The sequence below is a fragment of the Lepisma saccharinum genome, chromosome 1 (genome assembly GCF_977018435.1).
Source record: "Lepisma saccharinum chromosome 1, izLepSacc3.1, whole genome shotgun sequence".
NCBI classification, from domain to species: Eukaryota; Metazoa; Arthropoda; class Insecta; order Zygentoma; family Lepismatidae; genus Lepisma; species Lepisma saccharinum.
The window spans coordinates 1266735-1282840 of NC_139229.1; the positions used below are offsets into that span (position 1 = coordinate 1266735).

General features: G+C 36.5%; 1 protein-coding gene across 4 annotated transcripts in view; it reads left to right on the top strand.

The window, feature by feature from the left end:
* The window catches only part of LOC145992070 (coronin-2B-like), a 165045-nt gene that overhangs the window by 115297 nt on the left and 33642 nt on the right, over positions 1-16106 (top strand). For all 4 annotated transcript variants that reach the window (XM_083128278.1, XM_083128256.1, XM_083128287.1 and 1 more), the window contains 4 exons: positions 1899-2015; positions 3759-3908; positions 9515-9679; positions 14073-14297. In XM_083128278.1, the coding sequence (XP_082984404.1) occupies positions 1899-2015; positions 3759-3908; positions 9515-9679; positions 14073-14297 (657 nt within the window). The remainder of the gene's footprint in view (positions 1-1898; positions 2016-3758; positions 3909-9514; positions 9680-14072; positions 14298-16106) is intronic.

The window sequence follows — 16106 nt, forward strand, 5'->3', positions numbered from 1 at the left end:
CAGATGTAAAGTAAAAATTTGTTGTATCTATGCAGTTTTTTATTTACAGTCAAACGACGGTTACTTTCCGAATGACCCTCGTATATTCTACAGTAAAACTACAAGACTAAATATTTACTATACTTTTACTAAATTATTCCTTAAAGGAAAGTGTGGAACTGTGAATATGTTAGTAAGAGCATGTTATCTTCCTCAATACACCTTCCAAATTCATGTCTTTTAATTACCATGGCCAAATATTTGCTCGTAAGGAAATGTGTACTTTACAGTGTAAGCAAATCCAAATATAAGAAATAATAATTAAACCAGTATTTAAGAGGAAATTATAATTCTGGAAATATATGTTAATTCTTCTTCAAAATATTGTAAAATGTCCTTTGACATCTCCTTTTCTTTTGTTCGTTGCTTTAGAAGTCCTGTGTAAAAATTCATGGCGTGGTGCTATGCACAGGGGAACACTTTACCTTTTACCTATTCTTCACATTTTTACTACTCATGTTAAATATATTGCAGTTACAAAAAATACTATATATTATTGGAAATTACTTTACTTTTAGATGTGCATAGATGTACTATGTAGAAATTTCTGCCAAAAATGCAGGCTCAACTAGAACTCCAACCTGTGTCTCTGACATACCGTGCCATTGTTCTACCAACTGAGCTACCAAGCCAGCTCTGGTTCTACCTGATTTTTCGCTGCTGTTTTACCTGTGTGAAATTGTCTGTGCCAATGCAATCCCAAGAGGACCTGTCGCTTCAGTTGGTAGAGCAATGGCATGGTGTGTCAAGAGACCTGAGTTCAAGATCTAGTGAAGCCTGCATTTTTCACTGAAATTTCCATGTAGTACTTTTCCTGTGTGTGTCAAATAGTAAGGTCGATGTCATCAGTGTTTGGCGGCAACGGATAATGCTGTATGATGATGGATTAAAATCCTAATCATTTGTTATAATGATTATTCTATCATCAATTCAATAGAATGGTATAAGGCCTGCTTTAGATGGAAGCATTTCCTTTAACATTTTTGCTTCCAAAAATCTCTTAGCAGAGAGTATTTTACATGGAAGCATTTCATGGACCATTGTGGTTAGCTCTTGCGATTACGTGCCCTTCGTGCTGTATGTATTATACTTTGTAGAGTTACAGCATATATGGTGAGTGCAAGGTGTTCACAATTGAAACAACTAAAACATTCTTCCATACATGCACTGTGTATGCTATAAAGTATGTACGAGGGTGTGCTGAAAAGTAATGTACTTAGGCAGAGCCATTGCTTTGTACCTAAAACCTTTTATAGAAAATGCTATTCCTTTTGGTTGAATAGTTATAGGCTTTTAAAAATGTAAAGTGATACGTTGTTACGTCTCACTCTGCCGCCATTGCATCTGCGCTCATGACCTAGAGCTCGTTTCTGATTGGTTATGCTACGAAAATAGCATTCCATCCTTGGGACATGCATGGCATCCGATTTTTCACTACACGCGATAACATTATGGTCGTGCCATAAATGTTTAGAAAAATGATAAGGAAAATGCTTTTGTCTAAAGTGGGGCCAATGTACTGATTAGTAGTATGGAGCATATTATTATTACATGTGCCTGAACACTTTATCATTTTAAGAGATATCGAGTTCTCACTCAATTCAAGTATTGAAAGATTGCCATGTGAAAAATTGGAAGGATTAAAAACAGAATTGTAGCAGCACAAATATGTATTTAACAGATATTTTTATTTGTGTCAAATTGATTTGAAATTTGTGAAAAAAATATATAAAAAATAACAATAAACACAAGAGAACATAACTTCAACATGCCTTCTGTTTTGTACTCTGAAGCTGGATCATGTATTTTTGGCCTACGTTGTTGAATTCACGTTAAATTATTTTCCTTGTTGTTTGTAGACTGGGAGAATCGACTTCAATGCAAGCAAAGTAACAGGACACAGAGGTCCAGTGTTGGACATCAAATGGAATCCTTTCAACGACAACGTCATTGCATCGTGTTCAGATGACTGCACAGTAAGTAGCACCTTCGATCAAGTGGGACAAGTAGGGTTTTTTCCAGAAACCCCCTCCCTAAAATAAATACTGTAAAAGTCAATTTTTTTTTGTTATTCAGGAAGTTCTCACATTATCATGTTATAGAGCGACCACAAGGAAAAAAACCTTGGACGAAAAGTCCCCGTGCAGCTTTCCCTTCTTCCGTTCTGCTCGGGCCATAAGGAGCATGGTCCACTCTCCCCTCCCCTCCCCTCCCCTCCTCGCGGGAGTAGGGTGCACAGGAGTCGAGGGTCTGTGCAGGTTTCTTTGCTTGTGGTTCCACTATAGCACATGTGATACTAAATTGTAAAAAAAAGTTTCAATATTTTTTTTTAAACAAGGATACTGATTATTTTATAGCTATAGTATAATACTTAAATAGTAACATTTGTAACTATTGTGAACAATTTGGAATTGCCGCTGTGTTTGTGAATTGGTATTAGTCAGAATTCATTAGATTATCAGATCAATTCAAAGTGGTGTCAGTTCTTCTTTAGTATTTTCCTTTCTATATAGCTTTGTGTGAATAATTTCTTGAAGAGAATTACCACTGTTTGTCAAGTTATGCATGCGTATAAAGCCTGGTTTTAAAGCATTTGTGTTGTATGCTTTATTTTAATAGTATTTGACTTTTGTTTTAAGTCCACTTTATGCACAGATAGGCTAACTGGGACTGGACCCACAGTTTAAAGTAGGATCCAAACGATTATGTGCCTCTACCGGGTTTTGAACCAATCTTTTACATTGCCTGTTTCAAGGCAAGTAGAACATGACTGTTCCAGCACAATGTGGTAGGTCATTTTTAAAATCCAAGTTAAAGTAAGTTAAAAAAATTACAGTGTGTTCTAAAGGAAAGTTGGGCTGTTTGTTTTAGCGGGATAAGTGGAAATTCGGTCAACATAAGTTTTGGTATTCCATTGATTGTATCATGCGTAATGCCATTGCCTGTTAAATGCTACTATTGCAACATTGTGATAAATACATATCGACATCAACATGCCGAAACTGCTACAAAATATCTTGATTGCAAATCATGTAGTTGCTAGTAACAAATAAAAACTGAGCATTTCTTGTTGCTGGTTAGATTACAATGTTCTAGAATGGTTGCTTTCCATTTAGGAAAGAGATTCATGTTAAGGGAAATAAAATATGCGGTTGATAATAATTAGACATAAGCGAGTTACTAATTTTAATCTGCGAAACTTAGAGGTTTAATTTTGGTGGCCTCTGCCACCATCCGCTTGGGAACTTGTTGCTTCACTGCTGGGTTGGCTTCCAGGTCTTGTTGTTTCCCCTGTGTGCTGCTAGGAGGGCTGGTGTAGCCAGTTTGTCCGATGCATGTGGTGGGTTTAAGTTGTTGCAACAGCGGGAGCCAAACTTGATGCGCCTGTCCACTGTCGATGTTAAGATCATGCAGAAAATGCATAATTGCGTGTCTCTCTCTTATTTTGGTGCCATTCAGTGTGTGTACTGTATACCTGACTGAAACTGTTTTGATGTTGTGCTTGTTGAACTTTTGGTGCCTTGCTAGTTTGGTAGTGGGTTGGGATTTGTTTGCATCAGGTAGGTACTGTTGTATACAATTAATAGAACCTCTGCAAGTGTGTTTCGCAGATAACAATTTGTAACTTGCTTACGTCTAATTATAGAAAGATGTGAAGAAGTTGAAAAATTACAATCCCAGATTTTGCGTGGAAAAATAATTTTGATGATTCTTTTCAGGTGAAACTGTGGTATATTCCTGACGGGGGTTTATCAACACATTTAAACGAGTGGTTGATAGATCTTCACGGGCACAAAAGGAGGGTCGGCTACATTGAATGGCATCCAACGGCTGAGAATATATTACTAAGTGCAGGATTTGACCATCTGGTAAGTATTAGTGTGTTTTAACTTGCAAGTAACACTGAAGTTGAACTTTTGTGTGTACGTAGCATTGGAGCACTTATATTTTATAATATCTTTCTGGAAAAGTCATTGAAGTGTCGGGGAAATTTATTGTTTTTCTTTTTAGTAGTACATTAAAAGTAGGTTTTTGAACACAGAGAAAGAGGGCAAGCAAGAAAGCTAAGCTGATACCTACCGATTCCCACTGATACCGATACTTGATAATTGCAGTAATTAAAATTTGTTCACAATGTTGATCAATATTGGTGTATAAATATTCTTCTCCAATTATATCCTATGCATCAATTTACCAAGAAATTTGCTTTAGAATATTCAAGAATTACATTAGAATATTAAAATAGATGTTATGTAATCAAAAAAATACAGTATTTGTGCAAAGTAAAAAAGTGTATTTTTCATAATTTGCAGGATAATGAGACAAAAAAAGTTGCACCCCGTGAAAGACTAAAGGTATCAGCTAGTATTGGTAGATGAATTCCAACTGATACTTTTCACTGGTATCGGTATCAGTTCAGCCCTATTAAATACTCCGGAACAGTGGTTCTCAAACTGTGGTACTCATACCGCCATTGGTACATGAACGACTTGAGGGGTGTACGCAATCAGCTCAGAACAGAAATGTCGAGACTACCCACAATATTTTTGCTACAGGTGTGTAGAGCAGAGTACATAACTTCAACACTCAACAGGAAAATAAGTCTGATTTTGTCACTGCACACTTATATGTATTCACATTGTTTGAAATAAAACACTCGTTCGAAATCTATAATAGACTAAATTTGGAGCCAAATCTCCATTTGAAAGTTTCAAGTGAACAACCAGACATGAAGAAACTGTGTCAGGCTATGCAGGTACATCTGTCTCCCTACAAACCCTGAGCTTTTACAATAAAAACTCCAAAATTGTGCTTGACAGTTTTACAAACTTATTGTTGTTCTTTACTTTTTTTGAAGAAGTTTGGAAAAAATGTCTGAAAATTAAAAAGTGTTTTATGTTCTTAGCATACATGCGTTTCATATTTTTATTCTTGTAACTAATCATGAAGATTGTAAATGTAGGAACACCCACTAAAATAACGTGGGATTCTAATGTTTATTTGTTTACCATCTTTCCATATACAACCCCAAATGCCATTTTGCTGTATTGCCAGAGAAAACCTATTGGGGGGGGGGGCAATTACATTAGATGTATAGTTATGATCAGAGACATAGCAAGGGATGGGCGAGGTAAGCGACTGCCCGGTGTCTTACACCTGAAAGGGCCTCGTGCTCCCAGGTTTATAAGAAAAAAATATAATAATTAGAAGTGAGAAAAATATGTGAAAAAGTTATATTGTTTGCCCGGCAATAAAAGTAATACTGAGTACGTTACATGTTTAGCATTTGAGAAGCCACATTTCTAAAAACTAACTAAGAATAAAAGAATTTTCCGTTTTATCAATTCTCTGTCTATTATTCATTCGTTTTATGCTCTTGAAAGCAGTGTTGGAAACCTTTGAACATAAGACGGGCTGGTTTCTGTCTCCAACTGTATGCTTGGTTTAAGCTTGACGAAGGAATTTGAAACACACACACACACACACACACACATAGGGTTACTAAAAATTTAAATTCACGAAAGATTTTACGGCAGTGTGTTATATATTTATCTGAATTCTGATATCATGAAACTCAAACGAAAGAATAGTCTTACTTATTGTTACAAACTTGCAACCCACAGCGGTAGATGTCGCAATGCATTGAAATCCAAACCTTATGTAGCACGGCGACAACAAGAGAGACAACAATTTTTCTTTTTTTTGGAGTTCTGTTAAACACAAGCGTTATTGCGATTGTTGTAACTGTAAGATCTTCACTGCTGACATATTTTGAAGCCTTGAAGCCAGACACAGCAATGCACACAGAATGTTGTGCACGGTAACAAGCGGTTCTTAGCGTTGCTCGCTTTATTAACTCTCCACCTGGTTTAGTGTTACGGTAGTGATATTACAGTAATGTCAGTAGAGATTGCGATGTGAGAAGAAAATTCCCTTCCGGTGCGTCTAAGAGAAAAAGAAAAGCTGAAATAACAAAACAGAATAAAAGTTCATGTGGTTCACTGATGAAATATCTGAAAACAAATGCAGGGGAAAATGTTGCAAGTGATGTTAATGAAATACATGAAGATGAGTTAGTCTCAACCGGTATAGATCATAGTGTAAGTGAATTACATTGTGTTGCTGCTATAGAAGATAATTCGAGTTCCTGTTCGTCAGTAAGCAAAGACTTAGCGGAACCAAGTTTCAAAGATCCAGTTAAGTGGATATTACCTGTAAGTGATCAACAGCACTGCGAAATAGTACGCAACGGTCCATTGCGCCCTTTGCTGAGTGACAAACAGTACCCAAAGGATGATCAGAGTAGACATTTTAGCAATTTTCACTATCAGAGAATAATTAAAAATGGCGAGAACTTGAACAGACGTTGGTTAGTATATTCCATCTCTAACAATTGTGTTTATTGTTTTTCGTGTAGATTATTCTCGGCCCAAGTTCCTTTTGTTTTATTGTGATTTCATCAGCTACAAATGCAATTTTTACATGGTTTGATTTTGATGTACGTCTGTTAACACATACTGCAGAGTTTTAGCAATTACTTAAGGTTTTGTTCAATATATGCTTTCATGGTTAGGTTAGGCAGGTTAGGTTTGGTTCCCTTAGCATTAAAATAAAGTCCCTAAATGCATTCTACTAAGGTTCCGATTTACTTCTACATTCATTCCCACTCTTCTAGATATTTACTGTCCTACGATATTTACTGTCGCTTGTCGACTAAAAATTATCTTGTTCATGAGAAGTTCGTAAGGTAATTTTAAAGTTGTTTTTTTTCAACATAAATAACTTTTTTAGAGTCCAAACAGTGCTCATTACTTTAAGGAAGGTGCAAATTTCGTGTGACAATGATTTCTAAAAAATCTACGATAATTAGTCTTTGTGCTGGAGAAATCATAAAACAATCGGAACCGTTACCAAAACATGAAAACCGTGAAAGTCACATCAACTCCATGTTAAAGTGGCTTGAATTAGAACAGTGTTTGTTAGAAGGGAGTTCTATTGACCATGTAACACAGTCACGTATTCAGGAAGCTAAAAAACTCGCCATGCTATTGATTGAGAACGATATCTCCTCAACTCTGGACTATTCAGAAATTGTGAGCGAATTCATCTCCAGGAAGAACAGAGAATGACATTTTTAGGGTGAGTAAAATAAAATGATAATATTTTCACTTTCATAAGTTTATTATTATTATTATTATTGTTAAAATTTGGCTAACATACGACGAGATTTTGTATCGAACAACACTGTGTTTCAAATTTAGAGAACTGAAGGGGGCCTCGCATTTTAATCTCTCCCAGGGCCTTGCGATATGTTGCTATGCCACTGGTTATGACTAAAGGTACAATGAGAAAATAGTTTGAGAATCACTGCTCTAGAGTAAGGGCACATTTTGAACTATTTTCATGTAGAAATCTACTACAGTAAGTGTGCATTGGAATTCCCCACTTTCTTTTGCAATTTTTGTGTTGTGTTCGGTAGATGTTCGAATTAACACAGATTTTTATTACTAAATTGTACTATAATTATGTATTAGTTATGCTATAATTGTTATATTTTTTATAAACAATGGCTTCTGTGTTAACTGTGTTCGTTCCATTATCACATCACAAATTTAAAAAAAAATTCCCTTCTCCAGGTTTCTCAAAATTTTTCAGGGCAATTCATATATTTAAACGTAAACATGTGTGTAAGAAGATCACTATAATTTAGCTAACACTATGGGGTGTTATGAATTGCCCTGGAAAATTTTGGAAAACCTGCGAATGAGAACATTTTTTTTACAAAATTGAGATGAGTCTGATTTTCTCAGAATTTTTTAGAATTACTGTGGAGTTGAAAATATATTTATACTAAAAGTATGATTAAGGAACGTAAAGAAAGTAAAATTCTGACTGATTTTCTGAATAAATGTATTTTGACAATCCTGTAGCAAATGTGTACAACTGCGTAATGAGGCCAACACATAGTGGTGCTGCTTAATGTTCGTTCAATGCTTGATGAATTCACTATAGTTGGATTTCACGTGATGTGACAGAATGTACCACTGCCATGTTGGTGAGCATTTGCCGTATGTTTTGTTTGCTCCTCATGCTAGCACGTACAGGTAGCCTGGTAGATCAAATATTATCAGATTAGTTTCACTTAGAAAGAATAATCATATGGACTTGTATTTGCAAATTTGAAGATATGTTGTTGTACTGTGCAATCCATCAGTGAAGTCATAGCGAGCTGATTCCTCCCTCACCACACTCGTAGGGTTTTCAATGTTTTACCCACTTACCTGGCCTCCTGCGTAGCCTAATGGTTATTGCTCTTGCCTTTAGTGCAAGTGATACCTGTGGGAACTCCTAAAATTTTGGTGTAGGCTGTAGCACTGCGAGGACAATTGTGGAGCTACTTGAAGAAGAGATTAAAGTGGAATGCTTACAAACACGGGCATAGCCAGAAACTTTTAGGGGGGGGGGGGTTGTCAAGCAATTGATAATATTTGAATAGTAGAAATAATAATAGTACTAATTATTATGCTTATTATTATTATTACAAAATAATAACTATTATAAACTAATTTTATTCTAAATTATTATTGTTGTTTTTATTATTATTAAAGTAATGCATAATGCATAGTTATTATATTTTGTTATTTTTAAACACCTCGTTCAAGAAAAAGAATTAAATGTCAGGGGTAATTTTATCCATAATGTTTATACATTATAATAACTATGCATTAACAAAATATAATAAATATGCATTTCAGTACAGTAACTGCATGAAATTTAAAATAATAAAAAAACAGTTATGTTGGATATTCATTGGTCTGGTAGATCGAGTAGAATAATAATAATAAAAACAATAATAATAATTTAGAATAAAATTAGTTTGTAATAGTTATTATTATGTGTGTGTGTGTGTGTGTCCTCTCACACAAAACTCTTAATTTTTTAAACTTAAGTTTTTAAAATGTGAAACCATTTATTCTTTTGTTACAATAGTAGAATATGTATTTTACATTCAATTTTTTTTCAGTTTTTTTACATTTTTACTTTGTTATTCTGTTCGGTTAGTAACTATCTGAAAATTATTTCCGTTATTAACAATGAAAATAAAAATCTGTCTGATTTTTTGTAAATTGAAATGAATGATGCTGATTTCCAGAGGGAGTCGATGGACCTACTCAACTCCCCTTCACCTCCAGATGACCATGCTTACAAACTAATATTAATGAATGTTTTGAACAACTCCTAATTGTTACAATATTCAAGCATTGTTATCTGTGGGTGTTAGTTAAAAGTGGTATGTGAGATACCTTGCAGTTACAGTATAAAGACATTGCAGTAACAATTCTTATTTCTTATTGTGTACTCGTTGGGGTTCTGATTATTACTCTTGCTATTAGTATCTGAAGGAAGCTCTGAAATTTAGTGTTGAGGGAATCATGAGGATATTTGAATGTTCATTGTGGTATTATCTTTACAGATAATAGTGTGGGACATCAGCCGAGGGGAAGCAGTGAACGTGATAGACTGCCATCCAGATGTTATATACTCAATGTCATTTAACAGGGATGGAAGCCTTATTGCTACGACTTGCAAGGATAAAAAGCTTCGTGTGATAGAACCAAGAAGAGGCATTGTTCTTAGTGTGAGTTCCATACTGCCCAGTCATTCACATCTTGATTCCTGCTGGTATCGGATTGGAAGTATGAGAAATACATGAAATAATTAAATTAATAGTTTTTGAGATAGAAATAATTAATTAACTTGCTAGCCTTCTTGTACAGTCACGGACACTTCTGGGTTGTAACGATACCATTAGCTTTCAACTGTATCTTAAGGTTTAGGGCTGTGGCAACACAAGCCTTACATCTGTTCCTATCCTGAACAAGATCTATCCAATCTTTTTAGGGTTCCCACACACCTGGAAAAACCTGGAAATCTCATGGAATTTGAAAAAAGTAAAATTCTCAGGGAAAATCACCTAATTGATCAATGAGTCGCATTGAAGTACATCTGAAGGGCTAGAATATTCTCCTACCTGTTGATTTTCTTCACACAAGCTGCTTGAAGACATAGGCTTGTAAAATATGTTTATTTTGCATTACAGATTAATTGATATTGTGCCCATTTGTAAATTTCTGTTTCTCAAAAGTGTGAAAATATTTGTTCTATATGTTGTATGTTTGGAATGTTATTTTGTGCATTGCAATATAGTAGGAAAATGTGTTAACTCTGACAAATATCTGTAATCGTAGTGCTTAATTATATGGGCACAGGAATTCTTAATTTATTTTCTTTTCAGAAAGTGAACTGATATGAAGTATTTCCCAGTGCTGATAAACTACTGAAATAAAATTTACTGATTCCGTATCTTGAGCCAATGCAAAATTGCAAATTAATCATGCAGAACTTTCTCCTCAATGAATATAACCAAGTGATTCAATATGTTTGATTGATTGAATTGTTGTTTTAAGTCTACTTTATGCACAGAAAGGCTAATCGGGACTGGACCTACAGTTTAAAGTGGGATCCGAACCACTGTGCCATGTGCCTCCACCAGGTATCGAACCTGGAACAGTGATTCAATATGATTTACTTTAATAAATAATAATGAACTACTTATATAGACATTTACTTCACAAAACCATGACATACAAATTGTATTTTTTTATTCATAAAAGTAATAAGAAATGGCTAAAATTATCAGTAATGTTACCGATACACAGATATATCCATACCAATATAGTAACAACTAGTTTGATTCTGCTGTGTCCCCAGTCATGTAGGCATCAACGGGAAGGAAGGAGGTGATATTACTGCCAAGTCTGTTGATGCAGATGGCGACCTTCTTGTCCACCTTGTCGCTGGCCCCCATGGCGGAGTGGTTAGCACATCACGCTACGATGCCAGGAGTCCCTTGCCATGCCTGACTTGGGCATGGATGTTTGCGAGTGTCCATTCATTTATTTCATCATATCATCACTCATCCCCATCTTCGCAAATTAGCCAAAAGTTGGTGGCACAAGAAGCGAAGTAAAATAAATCAATCGATCGTCCACCTTGTTCTCGTTCTCTCTCTCTCGCCAAGAATAAGTCATCTTAACTGTGCTTCAAATCTGACACAGCCATCTCACACATTGCCATTTGCTGCAAGGGCTGGACCCTCTACTGTGCCGTACCTGTAATGTTGTGTTAAGTGTTCGGCACATTCTTCTCGCATGTGCTGGTTTGAATTTTGTTGGACAGTGTTTTATCCTTCCCAACGATTTATCATCCATGAGGTGTCATGTGAGGTGACAGTGTTTTACCAAATGTTTTTATCTTTTTTGAGAAGAGCCTTTGGGCCTTTTACACTGTTTCTGAGGAAGTTCTTAGGCCATCCTTGCCTTTTTTAAATTTCATGTTTGTCCTGTGGGAGTCCCTTTACAACTTGCATTTTTAACCTTTCTCAAAGGTCTCTTTACACCCTTTTTACAGACTTTCATTGCAAATCACGTTACACCAGTCTGTGTAAAGTGCTCCCCTGTGCTTAGCACCATGTCATGTGTATAGGGGTGTGGGGTCACACCCCACACTTTCTTGATCCGGTCGTGAGTGGGGGTGATGTGATCAGCATCACACCCTTGACCGCCTTTACCCCCCAGGGTTTTCCCCAGGTACCCATATCATTCGACGCTGGGTGGACGCCAGGGCCGCTTCCAACGTTGTAAAAGTTCCTGGATTTGAACCAGCTGGGGATGAAATCCGGTACCTTTAGCATGGTAGTCGGACGCGTTACCGACTGAGCCAACGTGGCCACTATACTTAGAAGGGTGCAAAATTGCCACAAAGACCAAAACACCCAAAAATTTTAAATCAATCAATCATCTAGTCCATCTCATCTGTAATAATAAAATCAAGATGGTGGATGTTATGGCTATGTGGGGAAATGGAGGCTTTAAAAAAAAGCAATATTGCACTGTGTATTGACTACTCTGGAAACAATATTAAAGATTCTGGAAAACTCAGGGAAAATACATTTCAAGTTCACGTGCAAACCCTGTCTTTTCCATCCTTACCGATTTCCTTTAGGTCCATCCCAACTTTATCCCTCCATCTTCATCTTGACCTTTCTACAGGTCTCTTACCATCAGGTTTTCGAACAAGAATCCTGTAAATTTGCCTCCCCTCCCATTCATGCTATATAGCCTGCCCTTCTAAATCTTCTTGATTTTATTATTCTAATAATATCTGGACATGAATAGAAGTACTATTTTTGGTAGCTACCATTTTGGCTTTTTTTTGTCTTATTCTGTGTGTTTTTTTAACACTAGTGTACTGTTTTACTGTTGTTTCTTTTCAGTTTAAAATGTTTTCTGGTGTACTGGAAATTTCAATAAATAAATAAATAAATAAATAGACATGTCAAATGCCATGAGTGTGTGTGTGTGTGTGCAGGTGCCTACATACTTACATGTGTGCATGAGAGAGAGAAAGACTGAGAGAGATGGGGGAATAAGTACTTAATTAAGATCTGTGACGAAACTAAACTTATCCTAAGCATGCTTGATCAGGGCCAATTCCTCTATGTAGGAAGTGAGGAACTTCCTACAGTTCATTTTCACTTATTTCCGGTTCTCTACTTTTTAGGAGTTTAATACGTGTTATAAAATTATATGAGCACAATGTACGTTCAATTGCCTAGGTTAGCTACTGTCGAGAGTTGACTGCTCTCGGTCCCTCCAATAGCAGTCCAAAGACGATGGACATGGGTTTCTCTGCCGCTTGCTGAGGAACTTCGGCGGTCATCCTACAGACAGGGGAAAGGAAGGGGGGGAAGGGAGTGGGGAAAGAGGTTACAAAGATTGGCAAGGATCGAGGAACCAGCAAGACTTTCCTTAATCAGTGATGCCAACCCCAACAAAATGTTACTAAACCAAGGACAATTTGATCTTGGTTGTCACTTAGCACCGTTTCTAGCATAATCTGCAAACGACAATCCCTGGGAGAGGAAAATCGAATTCAAAGGAATATGTTTTCAGGAAATAAAAATAAAATTATGTCCAAATATTTTTTCTACTTCACCAGCAGACATGTTTCAAACAAAAGGGAGTATACCGATCCAGCGGCAATCTTTTTTACAACCATGCCACGATCGATCCTCTATCTTTTCCTCATCCTGCTTGATTTAGTTCGTCAGGAGATTTTATGGTAGGAAATCGGTAGAAAGTCGGGGTAAACAATTTTCTCAAACCTTTTTATGTTCAATGTTGAACCCATTTTAAACAATTTGGGGGGGAGGGGAATTTACACTATTACATAACTGTTAAAAGTATGTAATACACTTTCAAAACTCTAGAAAAGCAGATACAGAATTACAATTATCTGAAGGAAAAAAATAATTAATAATAAATCCTACCACAAGTTAGAAGCCTGTAGCATAATTTCGAAGTTTAAGCAACACTTTTTATTATAGTCAATCCACACGACAGGGAGGGGGAAGAAAATATAAATTCTTGCAAAAGCTGAAATATCGTCAATGTTACTTTCATCGATATTTATATGTTCACATTTAAATATTTCGTAGTTCAAAGTGAGGAGCAAGGTCCCCTTGCCCTACCTTGAGCATGGGCCTGCATCTAACATTGTAAATGCAATGGGTAGTGCAAGCAAGATGTGTGAATGTAATTGAGCCCCTTTTTCAAACCTTCCTCGGTTTACCATAACTTATTCCTACGCTCCAAAAAAACCACGAGTTGCCACTGTGCTTGATAGTTAAAACTATTGTCAAAGAAAGAGAATTGTTTTTCTTCTCAGTAATAATAAGTCCAATTCCCCCAAAAATAAATTTATAGTTTCATTTTCCATGATTTTCTGGACTTATAATTAAAAACTATTCAGTTTGAGATTGAAAGATGTATGTATATTTATCGTAGTTATGGAAATAGTTTTGAATTTATAGACATTATTATAGTCTCTTAGTTGTAAATGTTATTATTTTCACATCTTCATGATTTTCAACTTGCAGAGAATATATGGACTATATTTATATTTTCCAGGAGGGAGTGTGCCATGCAGGTACAAAGGCCAGTAAAGTTGTGTTCCTCGGGAGCACTGGCAGGCTGTTCAGCACGGGGTTCTCAAGGCACTCCGACCGCCAGTATGCAGTTTGGTCTCAGAGCGACCTGAGTCAGCCACTATGCATCGAGACCATAGATTCGTCTTCTGGAGTTCTGTTTCCCTTCTACGACCATGATACAAAGATTGTCTTCCTTGCAGGAAAGGTAGGGCCAAGGGATTGATTGCTATTCATTGTAGATTGGTAGATGTACATATTTTTGCTAAATAAAAGAGTCAATTTAGGGTCCACAAGCGGTAAATAAAATAAAATTTTGTTGTTATAGCGGTGAAAAAGCGGTATATAAAATGACATTTTGGTTTTAGAAATGTGATTATATTCCCAAATTTTATTTTAAAACTGCACTTACTACACAAAATAAACATATCCATTCTAATAGTAGATTTATGTAGTTACCAGAGTAATAAGTTTATTTCTGTATAAAAGGGTCCATTTTTGCTTCTCAAATATTTACAGCAGAATTAATCCATTTTCTGTAAATTTCATAACCTACTGGATAATTCTGATTTCAGAAAGTGTCGTGTCTGTAAATAAACTAAATTTCGTGTTTGAGTCTATTTTGCATTTTGCAGTTCATTTCGTGTCAAAACAGGGCAGGAAAATGCACCTCACACCATGGGCGGTTATTCCATGAAATGAAGGGAATGAGTCATTCCCTTACAAAGTAGAACACATGCTAGATTATTAACTGTGTTTTTGTTGTAAATTTATTTTTAGTTTCATTCAAACCATTCATGGGTACCTGGGGGAAACCCTGGGGGGTAAAGGCGGTCAGGGGCGTGATGCTGATCACATCACCCCCACTCACGACCGGATCAAGAAAGTGTGGGGTGTTACTCCCACACCCCCTATACCCCTATACGCCTTCATGGCGTTATGCTATGCACAGGGGAGAACTTTACTTTTTTTTTTCAAACCATTCTTTCACATTTCTTCTAAGGGTTGTTGTAAAAGCCACAAGAGGTTTTCCCTCGCCTGTATGTTGCTCACCCTTGGCATATTTCGTGACACTTTGGGGGAAAAGGAACTTTCGGCCATTTGCTCTGTGCCTTGGCATTCTTCGTAGATCTTTGGCATAGGGAACGCATGACCGTGACTCATTCCAGGCTCACAGTTTCTTGTGAGTTAAATGTGCCTAAAAATATTTATATTGTAATATTTTCTCTTCAGTTACAGCAAATTTTGTGTTGAGTTGTTCCTGTGAATTTCATGTGCGCTATTCCTGGAATCTGTATGAAAAACACATGTTTAAAAATCACTCTTAACAGTTGGCCAAATCACTGCGCTTCAATGGACTCGAAGGGAATGAATCCGCAGAACTCATTCTGCATCTTGCGGCAGCCAGCTGATGGTGCGGGATAAAGCATAGCCGAGTTCTGGAAAGACTTGTTTGTCCAGGGCCTGACATCTAGAAGTTTTGAATGCCTGATTTAAACTCTACCGAGTGTAATAAAGAAAACAACATGTTCATTTTAATCGAGACCAATATGGAAGATGGAATAGTTTGGTTGCAGAAGAGCATTAAAACTCTACTGTAGGCTTTGCGTCCTATTTTCAAATGCATTTTTCTTTGAAGTCCACTTTATACACAGATAGGCTAATCGGAACTGGACCTACAGTTGAAAGTGGGAACAGATTCACTGTGTGTCTTCACCGGGTATCGACCTCGAGACCCTTTCATTACAAGATGACGGTGTTACTACTATGCCATCTGAGAGGACCTATCTGCAAATAAAGAGGCTCTGTGGAGCAGTTCAGGTTTCGATGACATGAACATTCCAAACTCACATCCGCACTGAAAATCTGATTGCAACATTTGAAACTATGAAAATAGACTTGCAACAAACAGCGGAAACTGGAGATCAGGACTAGTTGATAAAAAGAACGCGAAAAACGTTTCTCTGCAGACACTTTCTGTCCTTTGGAATTAAGTTAACCTTTTGAGTCCCAAGGC